Consider the following 26,685-nt stretch of genomic DNA (forward strand, 5'->3'; position numbering starts at 1 on the left):
TTGCCTAACTTTGATATCGAACATTTCTGACGAAGGTTCTTCAAAAAACATAAACAGGTGTCTTGCTCACATATACCACCATACGTTTTTAAATGAACAAATATCTTTATGTAATTATAAGGATTCGATCAGAATCAACATTTTACACCCTAATATAATGACAACGCATCTTTCTTAAAGTTGAAGACAGAAAACAAGTACTAGTAATTGAAAAAAAATAAATCAAAATCACGATTATCACTACTGTGATAATATTAAACTATTTCCGAACGGCCAAAAATTAGTCTTTGTTTACCATCTCTTCTTTACAATGCATGGTACGCGTATCTGAACACATGATATTTTACTTAAGAGAAACAGAAATGTCTGTATGGTCATCATGAGAGTGAATAATACAGTAAGATCGTACTTCATAAAACAATATAGGATGTAAATGATCCATGGATATGTTAAAAATAATTAAACAATAATTAAATAATAATTAAATAATAATTTAATAATAAGTAATAATTAATAATTAATAATAAGTAATAATTAAATAATAACTTAATAATAAGTTTAAACTTACGAAAAAAGTAAAATCAGAAAAATACTGAACTCCGAGGAAAATTCAAAAAGGAAAGTCCTTAATCAAATGGCAAAATCAAAAAGCGCAATAACATAAGATGTAAAACAACTGTGAGAGTAGATGTAGAAAGAATTCTTTTGTAATTTGGATTCTTTCATCTCGTTCATTTAAGATTTGTTTCAAATACTTATGCATCTTTTCGTATATTCTGTAATCGTTCAAGAATATTTCTAGCCGTCGGCCGATCGACTGGATCTTTTCTCCAACAGTGTTGTATTAATACTTTTAATTTGTTGATAATCTTCCCGTCAAAATTAGGTCTTCTTCCTTCAAGGATGATGTAAGATAACTGTTCGTAGGATTCAAGAGATGATTCATTGTCGTCATTTAGAGCAGAACTACGGTACCAAGATTCCCACAGTACAATTCCAAACCTAAATACGTCTGATTCTCTACCATAAAATAAAGATCGTAACAAATCTGGTGCTTTGATTACTGCTATGCCATGAATTGGACCCTTTAACATGGGTCGATGAATGCCAGCACCGGCTAATCTTGCAATGCCATCTTTCATCTGCAATTAATAAAAGACACGGATAAGCTTTGATTTACTAAAGAAACTGTAAAAAAAAACATTTGTGAAATTTGCTAAAAAAAAACAAATGTGTACTGTCATATTGAGAGTCAATTAGTAAAAATAATAAATTTTGTTGTTATCCAAATTCCTTTCATTTACTGAACAGTCTTTCAATTTTCTATGACTTGCAGTAAGCAGTTTTCCTAAATTCTAAATAACTTTATAAACTATAATATGCTTTAATTTTGCGAGCATGACACAAGTAATCGACATCTGTCCAATCAACAATACTTAAGAATGTTTATGGACTAACCAAAATATTAGAAGGTTTGACATTTCCATGGATTAGTCCATGTTCGTGAAGGTAAGTCAGTCCCTCTAAACACTGACACAAATAAAGATGAATACATCTCCACGGCTCAGCTAGTTTTGTACTATGAAAAATGGCGGTCTCTAAACTTTTATCACATTTTTCTGTGTATATTTCCAGAATGTGCTCTCGTTTTCCAGTTGCGAGTGTTATTCCAAGAACATCTAAAATGTTTTTATGCTTGATGTTTCTACAAAGCAAAGAATATCATTATTCCGTATAGTTATTTTTTTCATGTGTGAATCATTTATATTCTGAAATTTTGACCATTATTATTGACTCTAAAGACATTCTACAATAAACAACATTTGAATCAATTATACCGTCACATCATGTATAAAGGTTCAAAATGAACTGATTATGTCGTCATTGTTCTTTATTTTTTCTTTTCCAACCAAACATGTTTAAGATACGATCAAGACAAACTTATCAATCCTTTAAATAATCTTATTCTAAAAGTTTACCAATTCATCACTTTAATCAGATCTTCGAATATTGTTTTTATTGGTATAAATATAGATTTTGTTATCAGTAAATTAAAACCGTACTAAATATTATTGTTATATATACACATATGCACATTCACGGTTCTATGTCGATACATATATTTTGGCATTGCAGAAGGTCATGTTTTTCTCTGATTATTGATCACGTCTTTACACTAAATCCATTGGATTTTGGATGTGTACTGATTGATATTTTAGTCTTAGATACATGATTTTTTATTACTGAAAAAAATGTGCGCACGATCAACGCTTTTACAATCCTATAAAATTATAAACATTTTAATACAACATTTTGTCGTATATTTGGTTACATATGACATCTTATTCTTATAATAACATTTTATTCTACAACCATACAATTAAGAGATAAAATCAAGATGCTTTTTTCTAGGCATTGTTTTAACATTGTCATGGATAGCACAAGCCGTCATAGATTTTGCATTTCATACGGAAATAAAATTTTATATTGGAGCGCTTAACGATTGTTGTCAGCCAATCAAAATTAAGGATTCTAATGAAACATACATATGATATAAATACCATTTGTTTTTATGATTTTATTATCTCATGTTTTTTCTACGTTAACTTAAAATAATCTTTTTTACCTTAATATCTGGATTTCACTCAATACTGAACAGTCTGAATTATTACTGTATGACCATTTCATTTGTTTTACTACTGTATCTTTCCATTCTCCATTTACAAACACTTCAAACTCATTTGGAAGGTCTTTCTTTCGAACGTATGATTGACTTAACTTAAACATATCAAAATATTCGATATAAATAAATAAAACACGGCCATAAGCTGATTTAAAGTCGCTATCCACTAAAATGCATTGTTTCCTTATTTCTATAGGTTGCCGTATGTCTTTTTTTATTCCTTTGATCAGTATTTCCCCAGCTGAAATTCGTCTCGGAACAGTAGAGTCACAGAATTGATCTATTTGGGTATTAATTTCATTTAAAAATTGTCCAAAAACTTTCTCCTTCAAAAATTGTACGGTAATTTCATCAAGCATTTTTTCTGCAATATTTTTGACGTATCCTTGTTTATTTTGCCTGTATTCTTTTACGCTTCTTTGGTTTGTTATCTTACCAACTGTGTAATATCCAATACCAATCGGTAAAGCAAATAATCCAACGACTACAGACAAAGGCACCCATATTGGAATTGTTGCAAGAATGGCGACTTTTTGTGAAGTAGATATACTTGTAAAACTTGATTTATCTCTGTCCGATTGTCGTGCTTTGGTCATACCTAGTTCACAAGTACTAAATGATCGTCCAAGAATTATTTCATCTATTTCAGTACAATCAGATTCAATTATAGAGCATTCTTTCTTAAACTGTTCTGCCATAAATTCAGAAAGTCCACAATTTTTAGATTCTTGAAGCCAGGTTTGTATTTGTCCAGCTATACATTGCTCCACTAAACGCATAACTTCCTTTTCAATCGTTTCAATGTCGTCCTTTTCCGGCAGAACTTCATCCGTCCATGAAAACAGTTTATTCCGTATATCCGGTAGATGTAAGCAGTGATTAAGCCGTTCTGAACTTTTCTGACATTGTTCTTTTGCTACAATTTTCAGTTTCGACTGAACCTGTTCAAACAAAAATGTATGTTCTATTTAAATAATCTCCAAACTGCATGGCTAGTGAAAATGAAATTTGAGAAAAATTTGAAGAAAATGAGACTAAAAATATTTTAAAAACCTATCAAAATATTTTCCTCGATAAAAAGAGGTACGGCTAAGATACCCTGAGTTTATTCATCCCCCGGTCCATTTTCAATAATCCTTTCAATCTAAAAAAAATATATCCAAACAAGTGATCAATTACATGAACCCTTCAAGATAGCCAATATTCGCAATATTGACAGATTTTGGCAAACGTCGCATATTTAAAAAAGAATATATATAAAAAGGACATTCTTAACCACTGTGAGTTAAACAAATACAGGGGAAATTGTCCCAAACCTTTTTGATCATATGATATAATGTTCCTAAATACCGTGTTTAATTTTGAAATTCGTTCCTTGATACATTTTTATACTTTATAACTTCCCCATAGCGAATGTAATACTGTCAAAGTAACGGTTTTTTTTGTTTTAATTACTCAACTCACTTACTTACAGCTTTGATGTTTTCTCTCACTTTCTGTATCCTTTTCATGACTTGTTTAGCCATCATTCGTTTTTCATCTTCAGTTCGCATTGCATTAGTTATCCGAGCTGCAAGTTTGAAGTTCAGTCTTTCTAGAAAATACCTCTGCCAACTACAACGTACAACAATACGGGGCTTATCTTTTGTGAAATGATATGAAGTTGCTAATGTAGGTTAAATAAAATGCTTATTGATGCAAACAATTTTCTTGTCAAGTCAAGATGTTTAATTAATTATCGTAGATATACACTGTATCTTCTAAATGTACGTCCAGCCAAATACATAAAAACAATTGTGAGAGATAAAACTGAAGAAGAAAAAACCCATATTTATAAATTTAATGGGGCATTCACAAAACCAACGATTAAAAAATAATTTAATTGTTTGCTTATGAAATATCTCTTGTTTATATATTTTTTAAAATACTCATCTCCTTCGACTTCAATCTGGACATCGTGGTACCAATAAAACATATCTAAATACTTGCGTTTCTGTAGTATGACTTACCTAACGTGTCGAAATATCTTTTCTTGGAGGCATGCGGGTATCATTTGATCTATTCCTTTAAGTAGAGCTTTGAAGTTATCAGAAATCGGTTGGCCATTCTTAGATCTTTGCATTTCCTTAGAATACCAAGACACAAAGTTATTGCCCCCAAAAATGAATATATTAAAATATACATGTACAAATAAATCAATGATTTTGGAAACTTATTTTATCGCTATTTTGCTTATTTTTGCTTCGATCTTTTTTTTTGTGATAATTTTTCTTATCAAGCTTCTCGCTTTAGAAAGAAAATTATCGTCAGAAACTAAGAGCACACGTGCCGTTTTCAATTTAAACATTATATAATGACGTCATAGGCAAAATAGCGATAAAAAGATTACCAATGGTCTTTCAAACTCGATGATTTTTCTCGGCCACATCTCATCTCAGGGCTTTCGCCCTGAGAAGAGATTGTAGCTGAGAAACAGCCTCTCGTTTGAAAAACTATTGATAATCTATAAATCACACACCAGACCTCTTGGGATTATATTTGTAACTAGGGTTGAAACAGATGTGATATCAAAAAACCATACCTTTTATACGTCTTATACACTTTATCATATATACCTCAAGTAGATTAAACCGCAATACAGATTAGGGCTTTGATAAAGCTTTATAGGAAGCACACCACTAATTCATGACCCCATTGCTTTCTATGTTAAATTCGTCAATTTGAAGCAGCCACAGTTCTTTTGTCTCAAGTCTTAATAAAGTCAGAATCATTGCATGTCAAATCAACACATCATGGCGTTTTGTATTGAAAAAATCAACGTACCTTTAATTGCATATAAGAGAAAACTAGTTCCCGGTACTTCGGATGTACCAAAACAGGTACTTCAGATCTGACAAACAGGCAAAATATACCCTCCTTTTTAAATTTCATGCATTTTGTTTTATTATTCAAAATTATAAGTAAAAAAATGTTCTACAGTTATCACACCAGTCATTCAATACCACAGTTACCAAAATATTCTACACATTTTGAAAGTTACACGCATGCGTAGGAACTATTTCGTGTTAAATATGTACTATTTTCTGGGATTAGCTTTCTGACTGGGCCCGAATAACTGTTAAATTACATACCTTTTTTCTTCACTCCAAGATTTGTTTTCACACGGTTAACACTTAGTTATTTTTATATTGTTTTTGAATTTTGAGTTGAAGCGTCGATCAACAATTGCGATAGTTTAGAAAACATTTTTATATATTTATTTTTGAATTTCGAGTTGAAGCGTCGATCAACAATTTCGATAGTTTAGAGAACATTTTTAAAATTTAGATAGATATTTCTTAATGTGATAGTTTTAGACTTTTACTTTACTATAGTTTTTTTGTGCTAATGTTTCGTTAAAATATGAGCGGTAGACCCAAAAGATCGGTTCCGCGACGGGATTATAAAAATCTAAACAGTTTTGGTACAACGGATCCTGTTGTTCAGTTTTCATTTCAGGAAAACATGGATGACGATTTGTTGGATTTGTCATTGACACCAGAGGAACAAGAAGAATTTGGTGAAGAGTTTGTTTCAAGTGCTGTTGGTCCGGATCAGTCTTCCGAAAATGAGGGAGAGGCCTCGGGTTCAAAAAACCTTGAACATATTAAAAACAAAGAAGAAGAGAAGACCGAAAAAAAATGATGATGATTTGGAGTTGAGGGTACAGCTATAGGAGAAAAAGAGGGATGACCTAAATAAGCAACAACTTAGAGAGCGTATTAAACAACTAGAGGAAGAAGTAGCTGTGATGTCGAGGCCTATTTCCGAGTCCAAAGAGACGAATGAAAAGAAAAAGAAACAGAAAAAGAAGTCAGGTGAGGTTATTAATCTCAAACTTGAAAAAGACAATGTCACTATAAAAGACCTAAGAAAATCTAAAAAGTTAAACAAAAAAGTTGATGAGCAGCTCAAATTTTTAGGTCTTGATTCAGGAGAGAGCGATGAAAATGGATTTTCTACTACAAAGTTTGTTTCATTAAGTAAAATGAATAAGTTAAGTAATAAAGGTTTTCCTGACTCTGATAAAGCTCATTCTCATTTCTCATAGCAGCCAGAAGGGAAAATCTTGTCTAAAGTCGGTGGATCAGAAGAAAAAAGATTATCACGCCTGTGTCTGATTCTGATTCATCTAGTAGCGATTCAGATTCTGATTCAGACTCTAGTTCTGTTACTAGTAGTGGTGATTCTTAAAAAAAACAAAAGTTACAAAAAGTGCAAAGAAGAAAAAATCAGGACTTGTCAGTAAATCTACGGATAAAGTTAAAAATCCTCAGTCTTTCCCACATAATTATTTGCAATTTGAATATGTTAATAAAGATCTAATATTCAAACAGCTGAATTTTAAAAAGTTTGTTGCAGGTGAAATAGAAATTATTTCAAATTTTTACTTTTGCAAAAACAAATCAGACAAGGAAGGTAGATTAAGACTTTTACAAAAAGTTTCTTATTTTTCATCTGTTTATCAATGGTCAGCTATTCTTGATTTTTATGCTGCGTGGTTACGACAGTTTGAAATTGGTAAGAAAACTTGGAATGATGACCCTCAAGTATTAGAGTCTGCTGTTTTAACCGAAATATTTTACCGCAAGAATTTAGGTCTAGTGCTAAAACTTCGTTGAAAAATCAATCATCTAAATCAACTACCTGGTTTTGTTACAAATATCAAAGAAGTAAATGTGAGGAAAAAACTTCCCCTCATTCTGCCACTATTCGTGGAATTGTCAGGACTGTTCATCACATTTGTGCCACTTGTTTGCAGAAAGATGGGACTAAACAAACTCATCCGGAATGTTCGGACAAATGTCCCAATAAAGAAAAATGACTAACTTGTGATCAAAGTAGTATTCCCTTGTTTGAAACTGACCTTGTTCCCGAAATACTCATTTTTGTCAATGCAATCATTAACAGAGCTGCCTTTTGGAAAACTAAGGTCCATTATAACCCTTTTTTCCTCCGAATCAACTTTTGGGAAGGAGTTTAGGCCTATTTTCCCGTTATTTCACAATACAGACCGATTACATTTAAATCATGCTGGAATTCAAAACTTTGTACATTTTATAGCCAATACATTGGCTCATCTGAGTTGAGAGGACACTCTACGTTTAATTCTGACCTCTTTTTATTCAGGGGGAGAGTTTTGTAGCAGATTTCTCTCTCTTAATTTTTCAGAAGGCTGACTTTAGCTTATCTCTAATTTTATCCTTTTTGGACGCTAGGGAGGCTTATTTGTTATCAGATTCTGTTTATATTAAATATAAGAGTGCACTCTTGGTTCATTTTTTGACACCTTCTTTTTTTGGCTGACCTTCGGTCTGGCGGGTTAATTTTATGTATTAACAATTTTTGAATTTCCATCTTGGTTATTCTTAAATTTGTTTATTGATTATTATTGAACTATTGTGTTGTGTGAATCCATTTCATTAGCCTAATAAATGTTTTTCTTATATTAATTATTTCATGTTTTTGAAAGTAATTTGGAAATTTTTATTTTAATAAAAATGATTAAGTAATTACTGAGAAAGAAATTTCCATTCTTGCTAGATTTAACTTTTTCACGGATTCATTATTGTTTTTTCTGCTCTTAATGAATTAAATTTGTTAAATTGCTACTTAATTTTCGTCATCCTAAGTTTGTCATAACTTTTCTTATTGGATTATCAGTTGAATTCTACTCACTTTCATTTACCTGTTAAATTACATACCCTTTTTCTTCACTCCAAGATTTGTTTTCACACGGTAAACACTTAGTTCTTTTTATATTGTTTTTGAATTTTGAGTTGAAGCGTCGATCAACAATTTCAATAGTTTAGAGAACATTTTTAACACGCCCACCCGTGCCCTATTTATAAATGGGTTTTACATTATATTTTTCTACTGGTCTTTAGGGTTAATTTTATGTATTAACAATTTTTGAATTTCCATCTTGGTTATTCTTAAATTTGTTTATTGATTATTATTGAACTATTGTGTTGTGTGAATCCATTTCATTAGCCTAATAAATGTTTTTCTTATATTAATTATTTCATGTTTTTGAAAGTAATTTGGAAATTTTTATTTTAATAAAAATGATTAAGTAATTACTGAGAAAGAAATTTCCATTCTTGCTAGATTTAACTTTTTCACGGATTCATTATTGTTTTTTCTGCTCTTAATGAATTAAATTTGTTAAATTGCTACTTAATTTTCGTCATCCTAAGTTTGTCATAACTTTTCTTATTGGATTACCATTTGAATTCTACTCACTTTCATTTACGTGTTAAATTACATACCCTTTTTCTTCACTCCAAGATTTGTTTTCACACGGTAAACACTTAGTTCTTTTTATATTGTTTTTGAATTTTGAGTTGAAGCGTCGATCAACAATTTCAATAGTTTAGAGAACATTTTTAACACGCCCACCCGCGCCCTATTTATAAATGGGTTTTACATTATATTTTTCTACTGGTCTTTAGGGTTAATTTTATGTATTAACAATTTTTTAATTTCCATCTTGGTTTTTCTAAAATTTGTTTATTGATTATTATTGAACTATTGTGTTGTGTGAATCCATTTCATTTGCCTAATAAATGTTTTTATTATATTAGTTGTTTCATGTTTTTAAAAGTAATTATCGGCTTCCATTAAAATTCAGATTTAATTTGCAAAAACTTTAATTGGAGTAAATAAAACAGCTGTCAATTTAGCAGTACTAGCTTAACTTGGTTCGTATCCAGTTTTATAGAGCTTTAAAACTGTCAATTGGCTTTTGGTTGCATGTGATAAAATCTGGTAATAATTAATTACTTAAAGATGTATATAGTTCAAACCTGCAATTAACCAATGGATTTGCAATAAAGATTGAACAGTTACTTTCTACATTAAATTTTTCACATGTTTGGGAAAATCAGGATACTATTTCAAAAAGGCGTTTATTGTACGCACTTCACGCCAAACTTAATGATAGATATCCTGAATTATTGGAAAGAAAATATTTTTTGTGATGATAAATCAATGAACGGTAATAAGCTCAGAACATATAGACAGCTTAAAGAAAATTACAAATTGGAAACCTATTTAATGTTATTTAATAAGCATTAACACAAAAGTAATAAGACATTTTGCCAAAATTCGCATAAGTAATAGTGTTCTTAAAATTAAACAAGTTCGACATACTAAAACTCCTATAGTAGAAAGAATTTGTCCCTTGTGTCTTTTAGAAGTAGAAAATGAATTTCATTTAACTATAAAATGTAGAAAATTAAATACAATTAGAGAACAATTATTTTCTAAAATTAGTGAAATAGTTCCCTCTTTTTTGAATATGACTAATGAAGCAAGATTTAAATTTTTGTATACGTATGGTGAGAATGATATAATTAGAATTATTGTAAAATTCATTAGTGATATGTACGATTCTAGAAATGCTTTATTGAGTAATAAATAACTTTGTAGTGCCACCTCCTCAGCAGAGATTAGATACATATATTTATTATATACTTAGTAGTAAATACAGATAAATTGTATGTACACATGTATAATACGGTCAACGGCAATCGTGCTGTATCAGCCATCCGTGATGGTATCGATATCAGTCACGGTTGCAAAGGCTTTATCACACCTTTAATCTGTATGACTTCACGTCATCAATATCAGTCACTGTTGCAAAGGCTTTATCAAACCTCTAATCTGTATAACGTCATGTCGCATAAAAACATCTACTAGAGGTATATAATAAAGTTTCTCTAATTCTTCGTCAATTTATCCCTTTCTGCACCCATTGTATAAAAAAAATTTAATCAACGTGTGGTTCGTTTGATCTCAGTTCTTCATTGGTTAAAATCCGATTATGACGTCGAATTTTCTTGTTTTCCTCTGAATTTCCTATTGTGACGGCATGAAAAAAGGCGACCATGCCTGATGACGTCACATAGAAAGAACACATCTTTTTTGCAGATCATTCGAAAAGAAGGAATAAATGTGCCTGCGTATTGTTTGAAAATCATTAGAGAAACAGATTCCACCACCAAATCTCGTGTAATACGATATTTATCCACTCTCGACAGTTAAATTTTAAATATTTAAAACGCTCGGCGAGCCTCGCGTTTTAAATTTGAAAATTTAACTGTCTCGAGTGGATAAATATCGTATCACACTCGATGCAGTGGTAGAATCTATATTTCTCTAATTCTTCGTCAATTTATCCCTTTCTGCACCCATTGTATAAAAAAAATTTAATCAACGTGTGGTTCGTTTGATCTCAGTTCTTCATTGGTTAAAATCCGATTATGACGTCGAATTTTCTTGCTTTCCTCTGAATTTCCTATTGTGACGGCATGAAAAAAGGCGACCATGCCTGATGACGTCACATAGAAAGAACACATCTTTTTTGCAGATCATTCGAAAAGAAGGAATAAATGTGCCTGCGTATTGTTTGAAAATCATTAGAGAAACAGATTCCACCACCAAATCTCGTGTAATACGATATTTATCCACTCTCGACAGTTAAATTTTAAATATTTAAAACGCTCGGCGAGCCTCGCGTTTTAAATTTGAAAATTTAACTGTCTCGAGTGGATAAATATCGTATCACACTCGATGCAGTGGTAGAATCTATATTTCTCTAATTCTTCGTCAATTTATCCCTTTCTGCACCCATTGTATAAAAAAAATTTAATCAACGTGTGGTTCGTTTGATCTCAGTTCTTCATTGGTTAAAATCCGATTATGACGTCGAATTTTCTTGCTTTCCTCTGAATTTCCTATTGTGACGGCATGAAAAAAGGCGACCATGCCTGATGACGTCACATAGAAAGAACACATCTTTTTTGCAGATCATTCGAAAAGAAGGAATAAATGTGCCTGCGTATTGTTTGAAAATCATTAGAGAAACAGATTCCACCACCAAATCTCGTGTAATACGATATTTATCCACTCTCGACAGTTAAATTTTAAATATTTAAAACGCTCGGCGAGCCTCGCGTTTTAAATTTGAAAATTTAACTGTCTCGAGTGGATAAATATCGTATCACACTCGATGCAGTGGTAGAATCTATATGTATATGATATGGCTTTTTCAATATCACACACCGCATCAACCCTCAACCAATATAATCCCTCGAGCAGAGCTCTTGGGATTATATTGGTGTCTCGGGTTGATACGGATGTGACATTGAAAAAGCCATATGATATTCTCTATTTATAATCCCAAGAGCTCTGCTCGAGGGATTATATTGGTTGAGGGTTGATGCGGTGTGTGATATTGAAAAAGCCATATCATATACACTTTATTATATACCTTTAGTAGATGTTTTTATGCGACATGACGTTATACAGATTAGGGGTTTGATAAAGCCTTTGCAACAGTGACTGATATTGATGACGTGAAGTCATACAGATTAAAGGTGTGATAAAGCCTTTGGATTTTTAACCAATAACATATCTTATCTCATCTTATCTTATCCTTGCAACTGGTACTGATATCGATGACGTAACGTCGTGTACCGTTTAGGGGTTTGATAAAGCCTTTGCAATCGTGACTGATATCGATATTATCACGGATGGCTGATACAGCGTGATTGCCATTGATTTTACGGAGTCTCTTTTGTTCCGTCTAGCCGGAAAAATAGCTAAACCTGAATCTCTATTCTTCCCCCATCCGTTTGCGCATGCGCAACCGTTTAATATCAGTAGCAGAGTCATGTGGTGAATTGTGTCACGAATGTCGGATTGCAAACGCGCTTATGGAATGGACGTTTTGGGAATTGGAGATCTTGTTTTATATGTGATGATGTCCTGAAGAAAATTAGAGATATCGAAATTGTTTTAAAACTAAATCTCTAAAGGACAAACTCCAGAATAATAGCGTGTGCTCGCAAAATAGGAATATTAAAGCGCGAAATAAAATTGAAATCGCTGATTTACTCCATTACTTTAACAGCTTTACCTGTATATATATCTTATATCAATGGAGGCAAACTCATTAAACAATTCACAGAAAAACGAACAAATCAAATATACTTAGCATCATTTGTAGGTTCTACTACAACGGAGATCTATGAACATGCACAGATTATGCTTGGAGTATAAACACCGCTTTTTACTTTATTCTGTTTTATTTTTTTCTCAATAAAAAAAAAATCATGTTTTTGCTATTACAGTCTTTGGGGGCAGTTTACATGCCTACCTATTTCTCTTATTTTCTAAGTGTTAAAAATCGAAAATTTCAATAAAACATCTTGCAAAATCATTTGACATTAATGGAACTGAACTTTAAGAAAATGATAAATTCAGGATCTTCTTTCGGAATTATAGATGTCCATTAAACGCAATAAATCACTGGACCGACTCCTAACCTTTCATTAACATGAAGAACATAGAAAAGTGGACAGTCATTTTTGGTCCGATTCCCTTAAAAGAAGGGAAAATTCTGATTACTAGTATGCTGTATACTATGAAGTTAATTCATTTCTGTTTTGATTTGTTTAAGTGAATTTGAACTTTTGACTTACATTCAAAAGTGGCTTTGCTGCATATCAATCGATGTTGTTGATATTCTATCTTTTGACTAACTGTTTGTATATACGGAGAATCAGCGTGTTCAAAAGGACAGCCAGTAGAAAATAAATTGAAGTTGGTACGTAAGGAATTTATTCTCTTGGTAAGCCTTTTTATATATATTTTTTTTTTTTCATTATTACTTTTTTCCAGAACTGAGCTTATAACCATTAACGTCCGCGCAGATAACGTGCCATATCCTTTGTTTTTCTAAAATATGAATAGTTCCAATTCTCAGTGTTTACACTGGAGGTAATTTTTTGCCACTATATTCTTCACTGTATTCTACATTAACCACTTAACCAAAGCATATTCATTAAGCATTGTTATTTATAGCCGGAAAAATAGCATAATAGCATAGAAAATATCTAGCCGGAAGAACAGACATTTTTGCTATTTTTACGGCTAGCCGGAAGAACATCCTCTGCTTTGATTTTATTACACATACAATTTACTCTTATTTATTACTAAATAAAGGCAACAGTAGTATACCACTGTTCAAAAGTCATAAATCGATTGAGAGAAAACAAATCCGGGTTATAAACTAAAACCGAGGGAAACACATCAACTATAAAGGAAAACAACGGAACAACAGAAACACTGAAGTGCAACAAAAACAAACGCCAACATACATAAAAACGAACTATTTGATAACAACTGCCATATTCCTGACTTGGTACAGGATATTTTAAGAAAAAATTGTGGGTTTACAACTAAGTATATAATGAATAGAGAATATTATATAGCTTTTTCAATATCACAACCGTATCAACCCGCGGCACGAATATCATCCCACGAGCTATGCTCGAGGAATTATATTGGTTGAGGGTTGATACGTTGTGTGGTATTGATTAATCCATATCAGATAATATTTGTTACACAGTGTGAAAGTGACTGAACACGATATATACGGGGTCAGTAAATTCCATTTGGGGCGAGAGCGAAGGTCGAGCTCCATATGGAATTTACTCACCCGTATATATCGTGTCAGTTTTATAAATATTGTAACAAAGAAAATATACCATTTGCAGCCAGTTTCACTCAACAAAAACTCGAATACAAGTACATAGATTTTAACTTTGGAAATTTTTAATCAAAGTTTTTTTTTATTAAAATAGTTTATGTTGCTAAACATTTTTTACCCAGTATCATACTATATCATTATTATCTCCCAAACATAAATTCTATAAGTAAAATATATTACCTCCCAGGCGCTAACTTTATAGATTTTACTGCTGTCGAAATTAGTCCATTTTTTTGAAAGTTTCTGTTTAATATGGTCGAATACTTGTTCTTCGTCCTCGTGCATCTGATCCCATTTGTTACATACAAATATTGCTCTTCTTGGATCAAACACAGACTTTACACCCATACATTTACGTCTTTCCTGTTCGTCTAATATTCTTTGAAGCTATTGTAATGAAAATAAGTCATCAATAACAAAATTAAAGAATTTCATACTTTAAGAATGTTTACAAAACATTTGGAATCATATAATCCACTCCTAAAGCTTGAAAAATGCATGGATAGCGTTAAACTCATTCAATTTTGTGTATGTTAAAATTTGGAAACACCACTATCCCGGAGATTTTTGTATGGCAACATGGTAATTTTATACTCACCCTATCACTCTGAACTCCTCCGGCGTTGGTTGGATTGATGACATATATAAATGCAAGAGCTGATGGTAGATAATCAAACAAACGATTTGCAAGTATGTCGTTATCTGGGCTTATACCAGGGGTATCCACAATCATTATTTTATTCTGAAAGAAAATCTACATTTAAAGTCAAATATTTGATAAAGTGTATTAATATTTTAAATAATAAACATGGTTTAAAAAAATGGATATTACATTATTAAATGAATAAAGGGCAAAGGAAAACAGAACTGGGAGCGTCTTTTTTTGCAACACAGTCAAGAAATGAGTTTATCAGACTGAGATTATAAACCTACTCCAAAGATAAACGGGCTACAATAAACCTCTTAATTTTACGGTAATATATAATGTGTGACTTCAGCACACTTGTTATGGACAATAAATCAAAACGAACGCCTACATGTTTGAAATTCTGATAAGTAAATTAGACACCGACATACTTGTTCTTTAAATAGCTACACTAATGATGTTTTAAGTTTCTTAATCATTACACAGAAAGTGCCTCGCAAAAGACTGAACACTCATTCTCAGGAAAGACACGATGTTTTTTCGATTTCGACGACATCGACGATATCGTATCGATATCAATATGCACCTTTTATTCTTTTTTCCTTCAATGAGTTTACACTATATTCATCTAATACAATTGTCGTTATCGACAAATTATGTCCCAAATGTCTATCTGCTACAGTTATCTATATAGACAATGGTTCGTCTGTTTAAGTCGATATCGACAACTTATGTTGCAAATGTTTATCTGCTACAGTCCTAGTTCGTCCGTTCGAAATGTCGATATCGACAAATTATCTTCCAAATGTCCATCTTCTACAGTTATCTATATATACAATTTAGTTTTTCCTGGTTCCTGGTTTATTGGAAACAGCGTATTCAATGTTTCCGTACAGACATCGTGTGTTGCTGTAATAACCTTCATCGGGCATTATCGAGACCAAGAGTTGGCAAGTCTGTTTAAGATGTCTACGAGAGCTCCAAAGTAGGGTGAGTCACATTGAGGATGTGGCGGGTTTAAACATGCTCACCCTTCCCTTAAATCAATGACGGTGGTGTAGCATCAATACATAAATGCAAAATGTAAAAACCAGTAGGAAAAGGTTTGACTTATTAATTCGGCTGGAAAAAACAACAACAAATTGACAAAATCACAAAGTACCGATCTAAGAGTACTCGAAACTATTCAAATCAAGTTAAAATCTAATTTCAAACAATAAGTAAACCATGTTTTCCCTGTTTGAAATACGTAACAGTTCACATCCCATGGATTTAAATTTAACAAAGTTCGTCATTTTTGTACTTTATCTGTATTTTACTGTCTTTGTATGTTACCACATTTCACCTAATTATCACCTTAATTACCATATCAACGTTCTTTATCTGATATTTTTAATGGTTTTGTTCAAGTTTTGAAAGTTTGACACTTATTCCTTGTTTCAAAGTGTCATTGATGATTGAATGTTGAAGACAGATCTTTGGTAAGAAATAGTTCTAGGACATATAATAGAGGTTGGTTCTTTTTTTTTTTTTTATTAAAGCCGATTTGTCAACAGAGTGCAACTTTCAACTGTCTATATCAGTCTTTCTCTTGTTGAGGTTGTGACAAAATGTGTAAAGAATTGAAAAATATAAAAAAAAAACTAACAAAAGTAACGTTTTGTAAATTGATAATTGAACATATTTGCATGGAATATTATCTTGATATATTTTGCATTTAGAACAATTTTTGATCTAAGTGATTGATAGTGTGTTCGTCATTCTCTGATGAGATTGTTTCGATCTTCTAAATGGATTTGCGTTTTATGGTTACACAGTCGCTTTAATTATCTTCCCTATGTATATGTCTGCAAACATCAACCAACCAATCAATCAATGGTGTATACATGATGGTTTGATGATTACACTAAAAGGATACGAGTTGTAGAATAGGAACAAAGACAATTTTGGTCACAATGAATTTAAGATATAATTAAAATGAAAACGTTCGCTCTTCAGTACGAACATTAGAACTTCAGAAAGTTGGAAATCTGAAATTCATCGATCTCGACTCATATTCACGACCAAAAAATGCAATATAAAAATAGTTTTTCGTTTTTCCATCTTGAAATAGTCTATTGAGTTAGTGAAATACCTCTGTCATTGAAGAAAATATATCAGCGGTCGGCGCAATCTTGGAAAAAGATACAAAATTCAAGAATCAATTGGAAACAGCGTATGCAATGTTTCCGTACAGAAATCGTGTTGCTGTAATAACCTTCATCAGGCACTGTCGAGACCAAGAGTTTGCAAGTCTATAAAACCATAAGGACCTATCTAAGATGAGAATAAGGAAGGCATATTATTCATAGATATGATATTTATATAAATATAAGGTTATGAGATAGAACTGAGGCCCAAAAAAGTATGAAAACCTACAAAAAAATTAACCAAAAATTAAGTATACAATCAAAGCAGAGAACAAAAGTATGAATTATAAATGCATGCAGATTTGTCCATGCATAAATCTAAGAATTATGGCCGGATTTACCTGCAGACAAGGGATAGGCCAGCATATATCTACAGCTTTGTACTTCTCGCCGGCTTTAGTAGCACTTATATAATCTTTCAGACGTCTTCGCATTTCTTCTGCTCCCTCCGTATTTGTAAGTTTAACATTTTGCTGTATGTCCTCGCTGTCTGTCAATACTATTCCTTTGTGATCTCTGTTACTGATACGACATATTGGTGAAGTGCAGGTCAAAGGCGACTGAGGTAGAAGTTCCACTCCAAGTAATAAGTTTACAAAAGTACTCTTACCAGCGCTGGTCTCCCCTTGAAACACATCAACATGATCTACACGTACATATCTATACAATTCTATTTTTGAATAAGTATTAGTTTCCTACTGCTACTGTTGTGAAAGGAGAATAGTAAAATCATATTTCTTAGGACTAAATTTTCAATTTATAGTATTATCATAATATCTTTACATAAGTATCAATACTCTTTACAATCTAAAATATAAACAACAGCTGTTCAAATCTGAAATGTTTTCTACACTGATAATTTAATTGTAGACTGAAAAGGACCAAATTCAAGTAATTTGACAGCTAGTTTCTCCCTGTTTAGTTCAATAGTGCTTTTGTATGTTGCTGGCAGTCGATCCGGACATGTCGAGTCACCGTTTTAGGGATATAAGTATTTATGGTTCATGTAATGAATACTACGTATATAAACTTAATAGATAGTAAATATCACTTAACAGTTTTTTGTTCCATTCAAATTGATCGTATGGGTTTAAAATATATTCATATATATACTTGTATAAATATAAGTTGATGTGGTATGATTGCCAATGAAACAACTATCTACCAGAGAGCAAAGGACGAGGATTTAAGCAACTATAGGACAGTGTACGACCTTCAACAATGAACAATACCCATACCGTATAGAAACCTGCAAGTTATTGTGTTGGTTTTCTTTTTACATTCCATAAACTTGGAAGTCGTGCTTGTTGTGGATAATTTAATGGATTCTGGCTAGTTGTTAATACACTTTTATTCATTTTGCTTTCATTTTTTCTGCAAGCTTATTTATGATTTGCCTTAAAATACAAATACAAACCTGCAATAAAAACACATAAATACAAACCTGTGATAACAATAGGACAAAGTTCTTCATACACATCAGATTTATGTAAATGGATCACTTTGATAATATCCCCAAACTCTGCTGACATTTCCTCTTTTATTTCAGGAAAGAAGTGATCACTCTTTAGTGTATCTTCTATTTCTTCATACACCTCGTGTAAATTAGCTTTGGCCTTTCTATCAAATGTAGCTACCCGTGATAAAACATCTGCCGCTTCGTCCTGTAAAAATCCTCTTTTTGAAGTAAATAAACATATATAGGATCGAAAATAAGATTGTGCACTTACTCCAAGGAACTCCAAAATTACGTGCAAATGAATTTTGAAAACATGGTTTGATAAATGAAAAGGACTGCCTTATTCTTGACAAGAGAAAAATGTAGGTTGCACCAGGTATAACAGCGCCGAATTGTCATCTTCTCCAAATTCAAATAAATATAAGTCTCTTAGGCAAATACTAAAACACACAACTTTAAATTTGAACTTTGCATTTGATGTAATCAATAAAAACTTGAAAATGTTATAGAAAGAAACACGATAGTTATTCATTATTGCATTGTCCGCGCAGAATGATCAAAATTTACAGTATAATCTAATAAACAGAGAGACAGTATATATAACAACTTATGTACTTACACATGCCGTTCCGCGTACTTCTTCGGGGATTTTTCTTTCTTCCTCGATATCAGCAGTTAAGGTGTCCTTAGAATGATAGAAATGCATAAATTAATTAAATTGAGAATGGAAATAGGGTGTATCAAATTTTGAACGCTACTGGTTTCAAAATATGAATTCAACAGGTTATTAGATTTACCGTTTTGAAATAATTATTGTTTTCTCTAAAATGATTAATTATCTTCAAAGAGAGAAAAAATGAACGCAATTTATCACAGAAATTCACACAGAACAATTTTTGAACTAACATAACAGAAACTCGTGGAATAACGTTAAACAAATATCACATACACTCACGAGACAACTGGTAAGCAATGTCGTAAACACTCATGGAACAACTGGTTAGCAATGCCACAGACATTCACGGAACAACTTATTAGCATTGTCACATAAACTCATGGAACAACTGGTAAGCAACGTCAAAGACACCAACGGAACAACAAGTAGGCAAGTAAGCAATGTCACAGACACTCACGGGAACAACTGGAAAGCAATGTCACAGACACTCACGGAAAAATTGGTAAGCAATGTCACAGAAACTCATGGAACAATTGGCTAGCGATGTCACAGACACTCACGGAACAACTGGTAATCAATATCACAGATACTCACGAAACAACTGGTAAGCAACGTCACAGGAACTCACGGAACAATTGGTAAGCAATGTCACAGACACTCATGGACAACTGGCAAGAATGTCACAGACACTCACGGAAAACTGGTAAGAAATATCACAGAAGCTCACGCAACAACGGGTTAGCAATGTCACAGACACTCGCGGAACAACTGGTCAGCAATGTCACAGACACTCACGGAAAAATTGGTTAGTAATGTCACAGACACTCACGGAACAATGGGTAGCAATGTCACAGACACTCACTGAACAACTTGTAAGCAATAATACAGACACTCACAGAACAACAGGTAACCAATGTCACAGACACTCTAGGAAAAACAAGTTAGTAATGTCACAGACACTCACGGAACCATTTGTAAGTAATGTCACATAAACTCACAGAACAACTGTTTAGTAATGTCACAGACACTCGAGGAACAACTGGGTAGCAATGTCACAGACACTCAAGGAACAACTGGTTAGCAATGTCACAGAAACTCATGAAACAACAGGTAAGCAATGTCACAAACACTCTAGGAAAAACAAGTTAGTAATGTCACAGACACTCACGGAATCCTTTGTAAGTAATTTCACATAAACTCACAGAACAACTGGTTAGTAATGTGACAGACACTCACTGAACAACTTGTAAGCAATAACACAGACACTCACTGAACAACTTGTAAGCAATGTCACAAACACTCAAGGAATAACTTGTAAGCAATGTCACAGACACTCACGGAACAACAGATACGCAATGGAAAAATAGGTGAGAAATGTCAGATACTCTAGGAACAACAGGTTAGCATTGTCACAGACACTCTAGGAACAACAGGTAAGTAATGCCACACAAGAAACGCAAGGATTAACTGGTAGGCAAATATCACAGAAACTCCGGGAATAACCGGATTGCAAACATCTAAGTGAAAAGTACCGTTTTCGTTGCGTCCTGTGCGAATTTCTAGATTATTAAGCTTCATCAAGAACTCCCAAATTCAGGCAAATGTTCAACATTGATTTATGGACGTATGCACACTTAATTTTAACACAGTAAAGGGACGAATTATTCTGTCTCAACGTTATGTGCATTTTTCGATGGACAGATATGGAGTGATCGACAGGCGGTCGTCTTGAACTTGCAGTGAGATGAGAGTTTTTGCTCTGTGTCAAATGCCCTACTGTGACTTTGATTTTTTTTTCATGTGTACGTAGTGATTTTGTGACATAATTGATACACCGTATTCTTTCTTTCCAAAATAGAGTTTGGAAAGGTAAAAAAAATATGGACTCATCAACGACCCGTGTTATGCTTTGTAGATCTTTTCGTGCTATGTAGGGTTTTACATCTATTACTCTCTAATGCCGTGAAATAAAGCACAAATACCACACCCGGACTCTCTCCAAAGAATTCTTATTTGATCTATCCACAACAACCACATCCGGAGATGCCGGGTCTAGACAATTGTAGTAAATACGGATTAACAGTAATCTGAGGATCTAGGGTTCTGGTGATTATTACCAACAACATAAAACAAATTCACTTGTGGAGTGAGTTTAACTGGTAAGGTTAACAGCACATCATACAGTCATGTTTTCTATATAACTGAATAGTAAATATGTCGTGTCAAACGTAACATAAAGTATACAGGTAACAACTATACATGGTCAATATAAACGGGATATAAATCTAATCAACTGTCATGGCTATCGTCTCGTGGAAATCTACTAGTTTCAAAACGAAGGAAACTAAACTTGACCGCCAAAATCCTAATAGTCATTGAGATACAACGATTCAAGTAAAACCCAAATGCACATTCATAGAAAATAAAGTGTATATTATTATACACAGAATTAAATTTGCAAGTAATAATTTTAACTAAGATTCAATTTGGATATTCAAAATATGTGAACTTTTATTATAAATATAGTAATTAAATAGATGATTTTTATAATAGTACAATATAGTAATAAAAATCACTCTTCTTCACTATTATAATTCTGGGTTCGATCGGGATCGCATAAGATCAATTATGTTGACGAAAATGGATTTTCAGACATATTTAATAAATTTCAATTATTTATAGTTCGAATCATGATGTCAATGTAATTAATTTAGAAGTGCTGTGTTGTTACTTTCTCTTTTTTGATTTCTTCTTCTTTCTTCTTTTTTAAGGGGGAGTGGGTATTCCAGCTTAAGGTCAGCTATGTCTTATAACCTAATACGTTAAATCGGAGTATGTATACATATTAGTAGTCTGCCTCATATGAATATAGGAACAAGTCAGTGAGAAGAGGTTGGTTCCCATGGGAATGCCGACTTCTGTTGAAAAAAAAAACGTCCACCAAACCAAACAAAACAATATGTTATCATTTAAAAATCAAACTATATGTCATGTCAAAATTTGTGATTTTTCTCCATATTTTTATTATTTTAACTTACAGCTCTTCAAAATAGATGTTGTTGAAGGGTAATCAAATTATATTTTGAAAGTTATAGCTTTATGAACCATTAATGAACTGTATATCAAAATTACTTGAATTATGAATGCATTTAAACTGATTCTGATTAAATTGATCGATTTTAATAAACCACACGTTGTTCAAATTTCTCACCAAATCCATTCTGCACATTGTACTGAGATCTCTTGAAGTCATATTCTTGATTTATTTATTTATTTAACCGGTTATAATTATTACTTGGAATAACTCAATTCGAATTAGATCGGTGATACCAAAGATAAACAATTAAAAAATGCAAAGGCTAACTTTTATTTTTCTTTAACAAAAAGCATCTATTGACACTTGTCTCTTATGTTTGTTTTAAACCACATCCAGTGCTGTTTGCAGATGACCCAAATGTGAGTTTGGGTAATTAGCTTTTCTATATTGTGTTCGCAATTATATTAATGTATAACAAAAAGATTGAAATGAATGCAATCTGATTAAAATTTAAATCTATCGGAACTCGCGTGCTCGTATCAGCATAACGAAATCAGAGATCTACGTTTTGATTAGATTGACATCATTGTAATAATTACAGATATGCTAATATCATCCGACCCAGTTACAGCCAAGCGTCGTAATATGGAAGGTTTCTTTTTCTTGGAGGATGCCATTAGTTGCTTTGAAATCTACAAAATAAATGAAAAATTATTTTTTATAAAAGCATGACAGATATAAAAATTGACCACAAGCATATAATGGAAAAAGTTGTTTGTAGTATAACAACAATACATGTTCTTTTCCAATGGACATTCGTTAAGTGTTTGGAGATGGTCAGAATTTTGTCCATGATTTATCCAACGGTTTAAAGAAACATACTAACAGGACAGTCAAATAGCATTTTGTACAATATACTTAACGTAAACACCATAATTTCCATGCCTTTGAAGGCATAAAAACCAAAAGGGACACAACAAAACAGCTAGTTCGGTGCTCACAACACTAGTTTCTGCAATAAACTTCATCAGGTACGCTTAAATTTGTGACCAAAAGTTTAAACATAAAAAATGCAAAAAAATGAACAGCATGATAACAAAAATGGGTTAAACAGAGCAGCCAAATCCATCAACGGTGAGCTTTACCTGGGGAGTTGTAATCTTAATTTATGTTTAGTTTAAAAGTATTAGCTGGTAAATTACACACAAAAGGTATCATTAGATCATGTCAATACCGAAGGACTAGCTACTGGACGGGTGGAACCCTAAAGTACTGAAAGTCCATCAGCAGTAGTTTTGTTGAAAAAAGATGCGAAATTTGGTCCGACAGAAGATAATCATGTATGATGTTTCAACCATGCTGATGACGTATACTATGAAATCAGAGACAGTGCACACACAAACAATGGGTGGTAGTTTCTTCCGTGATGATGACCACAATACAATTTTTATAAAAAGATGTTGATTCAGAAACAAAATTGAATAAGAAGTCTTGGGTGGCAAATTTGACCTAAAAGCTTACCATGGAGTAATACGGGCGGGAGGGGGTGTGTAGTAGCCCTAGAATGGAATAATTTAGTGAGAGTAAGAAGATACTGTATGATTGCCAATGAGACAACTATTCATAAATTTCAATTATTTATAGTTCGAATCATGATTTCAATGTAACTAATGTTTAAGTGCTGTGTTGTTATTTTCTTTTACGCGCTTTCATCTTCTCTCTTTTTTATTAGGGGAGAGGGGTTATTGAAAATTTAGCATACTAGCTTTAGTTTTACAGTGAAATTGAAAAATGTTTTTAAAACGTGTAAACCTCTCACTGCGATTTAATTATATATGCCTGTTTTTGTTCAATGTTTTGTCATCTTACCATGTAGAGGAGTATATGTAGTAAAACACCGATTTATATCAATATACATACTTACACCAGCAGCTACCATCTTTTCATTCTGGAGTCAAGGGCCTTTTGAAATCACATACTCAGTATTTTGATGAGAGAAGGACTTATAAACCGCTATTTTTCCAATTCGTGTTTGCTGCATTTATATACTCATTATCTGGTAAATCACTATCATAAAATGAACAAATATGATAGCTATGCGACTAGTAGGTAAATTTATAAAACATTAAACTTAGTTAATGAACTCCGTTTTACAAACACCTGTGATACAAGTAGTCAGGCAAAATAAACTATCAATAGACCAATTTAAAGATTACTTGAGTTGTAAATATGTGCTAAATTGGATAGTCTATGAAAAGGTATATTGTACAGATATATCATGTTAAGGAGGGGTATTTGCGAAAAATACCAGTCGAGAGAATGTTAAATTTCGCGAGCCGTAAGGCGAGGGAAATTCATTCTCAAGACTGGTATTTTTCGCAAATACCCCTCATGAACATGCTATATCTGTTTAATTACACCGAATGTTAACATACAAAACGCATTGATGATCGTGACATAAAACGCATTGATGATCGTGACATTACAAGCGTCCAGTCGGATAGAGTATTTTTTGGCAAATACCACGGCAGAGAGGGTAAAAAAGGCATATTTTCTTTTTGCATATACCCCGGCGCTGTTTAAAAATGAACGATATTCATTTGATAAAAGTAAATTGGTGAAAAATACACTGGCTATCAACCAATCAAAACCCAGGATTCTTACATAAGGTGTAATTAACTATGAAATTAAGTGCTTGGAGAAAGCCCCTCGGTCTAAATTTCATAGTATATCTCTTTTCATAGACCAGCCGATACATAAAGTTTTGATCATGTTCAATAAATTATGTTGTAAAAACACCAAGGTACACACATGAAGCTGTCATACCGGGAATTGTTTTAAACATTGAAGAACTTTTTAAAATGGCCTTGTCCGACGTGAAACAAATTCAGGTGAAATTTTGTTACATCTCTCTGTAAATGTAAAAATATAAACTAGTAATAGTATACGTGTTGCAAGTACAACGATACATGTATCTAATAGTAAACGATACAGTATAACAAAAACTACATATGTGTATGTGTGAGTGAAACATGTTAATCGGGAAAACATTTTGAGTATATTTGTACGTCTAGAAGTATACATAACTTAAAATACTATTCTATGTGAGAAAAGGGTCTTTTAATCTTTGTGTTTTAATCAAATTGCAATAACTTTGCGAAATGCCATTTTTCTTCTAGTATTCTCATTACAAACAATTTTGTCAGTCAACGACAGAGAAACACTAGAGCACGAAATACCAAACAGAATAAACATTCTGTAAAGTTCCAATCAGTTTATTTGTGATTTATAAAATATATATACGAAAAAAAACATACCTTATTTAAAATTCATTCCAATGTTTGAAATCCAATAGTTCAAATATCGGAACTTCCTATTTGTTTTATAACAATGCCAATTCGTAAAATCGTGTGCAATGAAGCAATTCAAAATTTATTTGAATACAGCACTTTAAATTGCATACAATCATTTTATATCAACTACACATTCAAATAAGAATGAAGAGTGAGGCCCATTTGTCAAACAAAATTAAACAAGTATTAATTGGAAATCTGACAATACGCCGGAAAAATAATCTGTTTGTCTTCTTATCTATATAAACGGTCCAAACCCAAAAGCGGTGCTGAATACTGTAATACACTAATAAAACATGAATGATTTTTTAAATACTTAACTTTCTTAAAACAGACTCAAATTGTCTTACGAGAAAACCGAAAACTGAAAACACAAATCCACACGATATAATACATACACATTTATAATATTTCGGGTAACTCGAATCGGCACTAGAAATGTATAGAAACGCCTTTACTCATATAAATATCATTTTAGAATATACAGCAAAACAACATGCTAAATAGCACAAATGATCAAGTATCAAACCTGACAACAATATACCTAAATCATTTTATGACAAATATCCATATGTTACTGGTTGAATTTTATCGTAATTTAATAGTATTTAGACATAACAAAGGCAGAAATTAAAGATTTTGTTAAATAAATATCATATTTTTGTAATAATCCTGGGATTAATTTTGCTTACTACTTGTAATATATCAACAAACAACGGCACAGCGTTTATTTCCATCGAATCAATCGTGAAATGTGTTACTCAGATGGAAAACATGTCAATTCAAAATAGGAATTAAATACTACATTATTCTTACATGAAGAACGTTATTTTTGTACAAATATTTTCTTTTGTTTGGTTTTAGAGTATATGTATATAAAGTGTCTCGTCAGTAAATGTTTGATAGCACTGTAGTTCAGTTGTGAATTTGGTCAACAAATGCTTCTTATTCAGTTAAAAAAATATTTTTGACGCCATCCATCTATTATTATATTATATGGGAGAGGAATTTGTAAAAGTGAAAATTCACTTGTTTTCCAATCC

At 32.3% G+C, this 26,685-nt stretch overlaps 1 protein-coding gene across 3 annotated transcripts; it reads right to left on the reverse strand.

The window, feature by feature from the left end:
• Nucleotides 1–480: 480 nt before the first annotated feature.
• Nucleotides 481–25,692, reverse strand: LOC127730684 (uncharacterized). 3 transcript variants are annotated; one of them, XM_052239199.1, is made up of 13 exons: nucleotides 25,607–25,689; nucleotides 24,214–24,356; nucleotides 22,889–22,981; nucleotides 19,196–19,261; nucleotides 18,562–18,781; nucleotides 17,459–17,742; nucleotides 14,881–15,024; nucleotides 14,463–14,669; nucleotides 4,693–4,808; nucleotides 4,156–4,297; nucleotides 2,627–3,624; nucleotides 1,459–1,705; nucleotides 481–1,142 (listed from the first exon to the last, which is right to left on the reverse strand). In XM_052239199.1, exons 2-13 carry the CDS (start codon nucleotides 24,226–24,228, stop codon nucleotides 756–758), a joined length of 2,919 nt encoding a protein of 972 aa, XP_052095159.1. In that variant the 5' UTR covers nucleotides 24,229–24,356; nucleotides 25,607–25,689; the 3' UTR covers nucleotides 481–755. The 3 variants fall into 3 exon arrangements, with proteins under 3 accessions (XP_052095159.1, XP_052095160.1, XP_052095161.1); XM_052239201.1 differs by lacking the exons at nucleotides 481–1,142; nucleotides 1,459–1,705 and having other exon boundaries at nucleotides 3,425–3,624; nucleotides 4,152–4,297; nucleotides 25,607–25,692; XM_052239200.1 differs by lacking the exons at nucleotides 14,463–14,669; nucleotides 14,881–15,024; nucleotides 17,459–17,742; ... (3 more) ...; nucleotides 24,214–24,356; nucleotides 25,607–25,689 and having other exon boundaries at nucleotides 4,693–6,339.
• Between the last annotated feature and the right edge of the window lie 993 nt (nucleotides 25,693–26,685).

The sequence above is a fragment of the Mytilus californianus genome, unplaced genomic scaffold, assembly GCF_021869535.1.
Source record: "Mytilus californianus isolate M0D057914Y unplaced genomic scaffold, xbMytCali1.0.p SCAF_2, whole genome shotgun sequence".
In the NCBI taxonomy this organism is placed as follows: Eukaryota; Metazoa; Mollusca; class Bivalvia; order Mytilida; family Mytilidae; genus Mytilus; species Mytilus californianus.

Bases quoted from the DNA above. Each gene is read 5' to 3' on its own strand.
- LOC127730684 (XM_052239199.1), bottom strand. The intron at 17,743-18,561 runs GTTTGTATTTAT...ATGTGTTTCAAG, and splicing joins TTGTCCTATTGTTATCACAG to GGGAGACCAGCGCTGGTAAG. The intron at 4,809-14,462 runs GTAATATATTTT...TGGTATTCTAAG, and splicing joins ATAAAGTTAGCGCCTGGGAG to GAAATGCAAAGATCTAAGAA.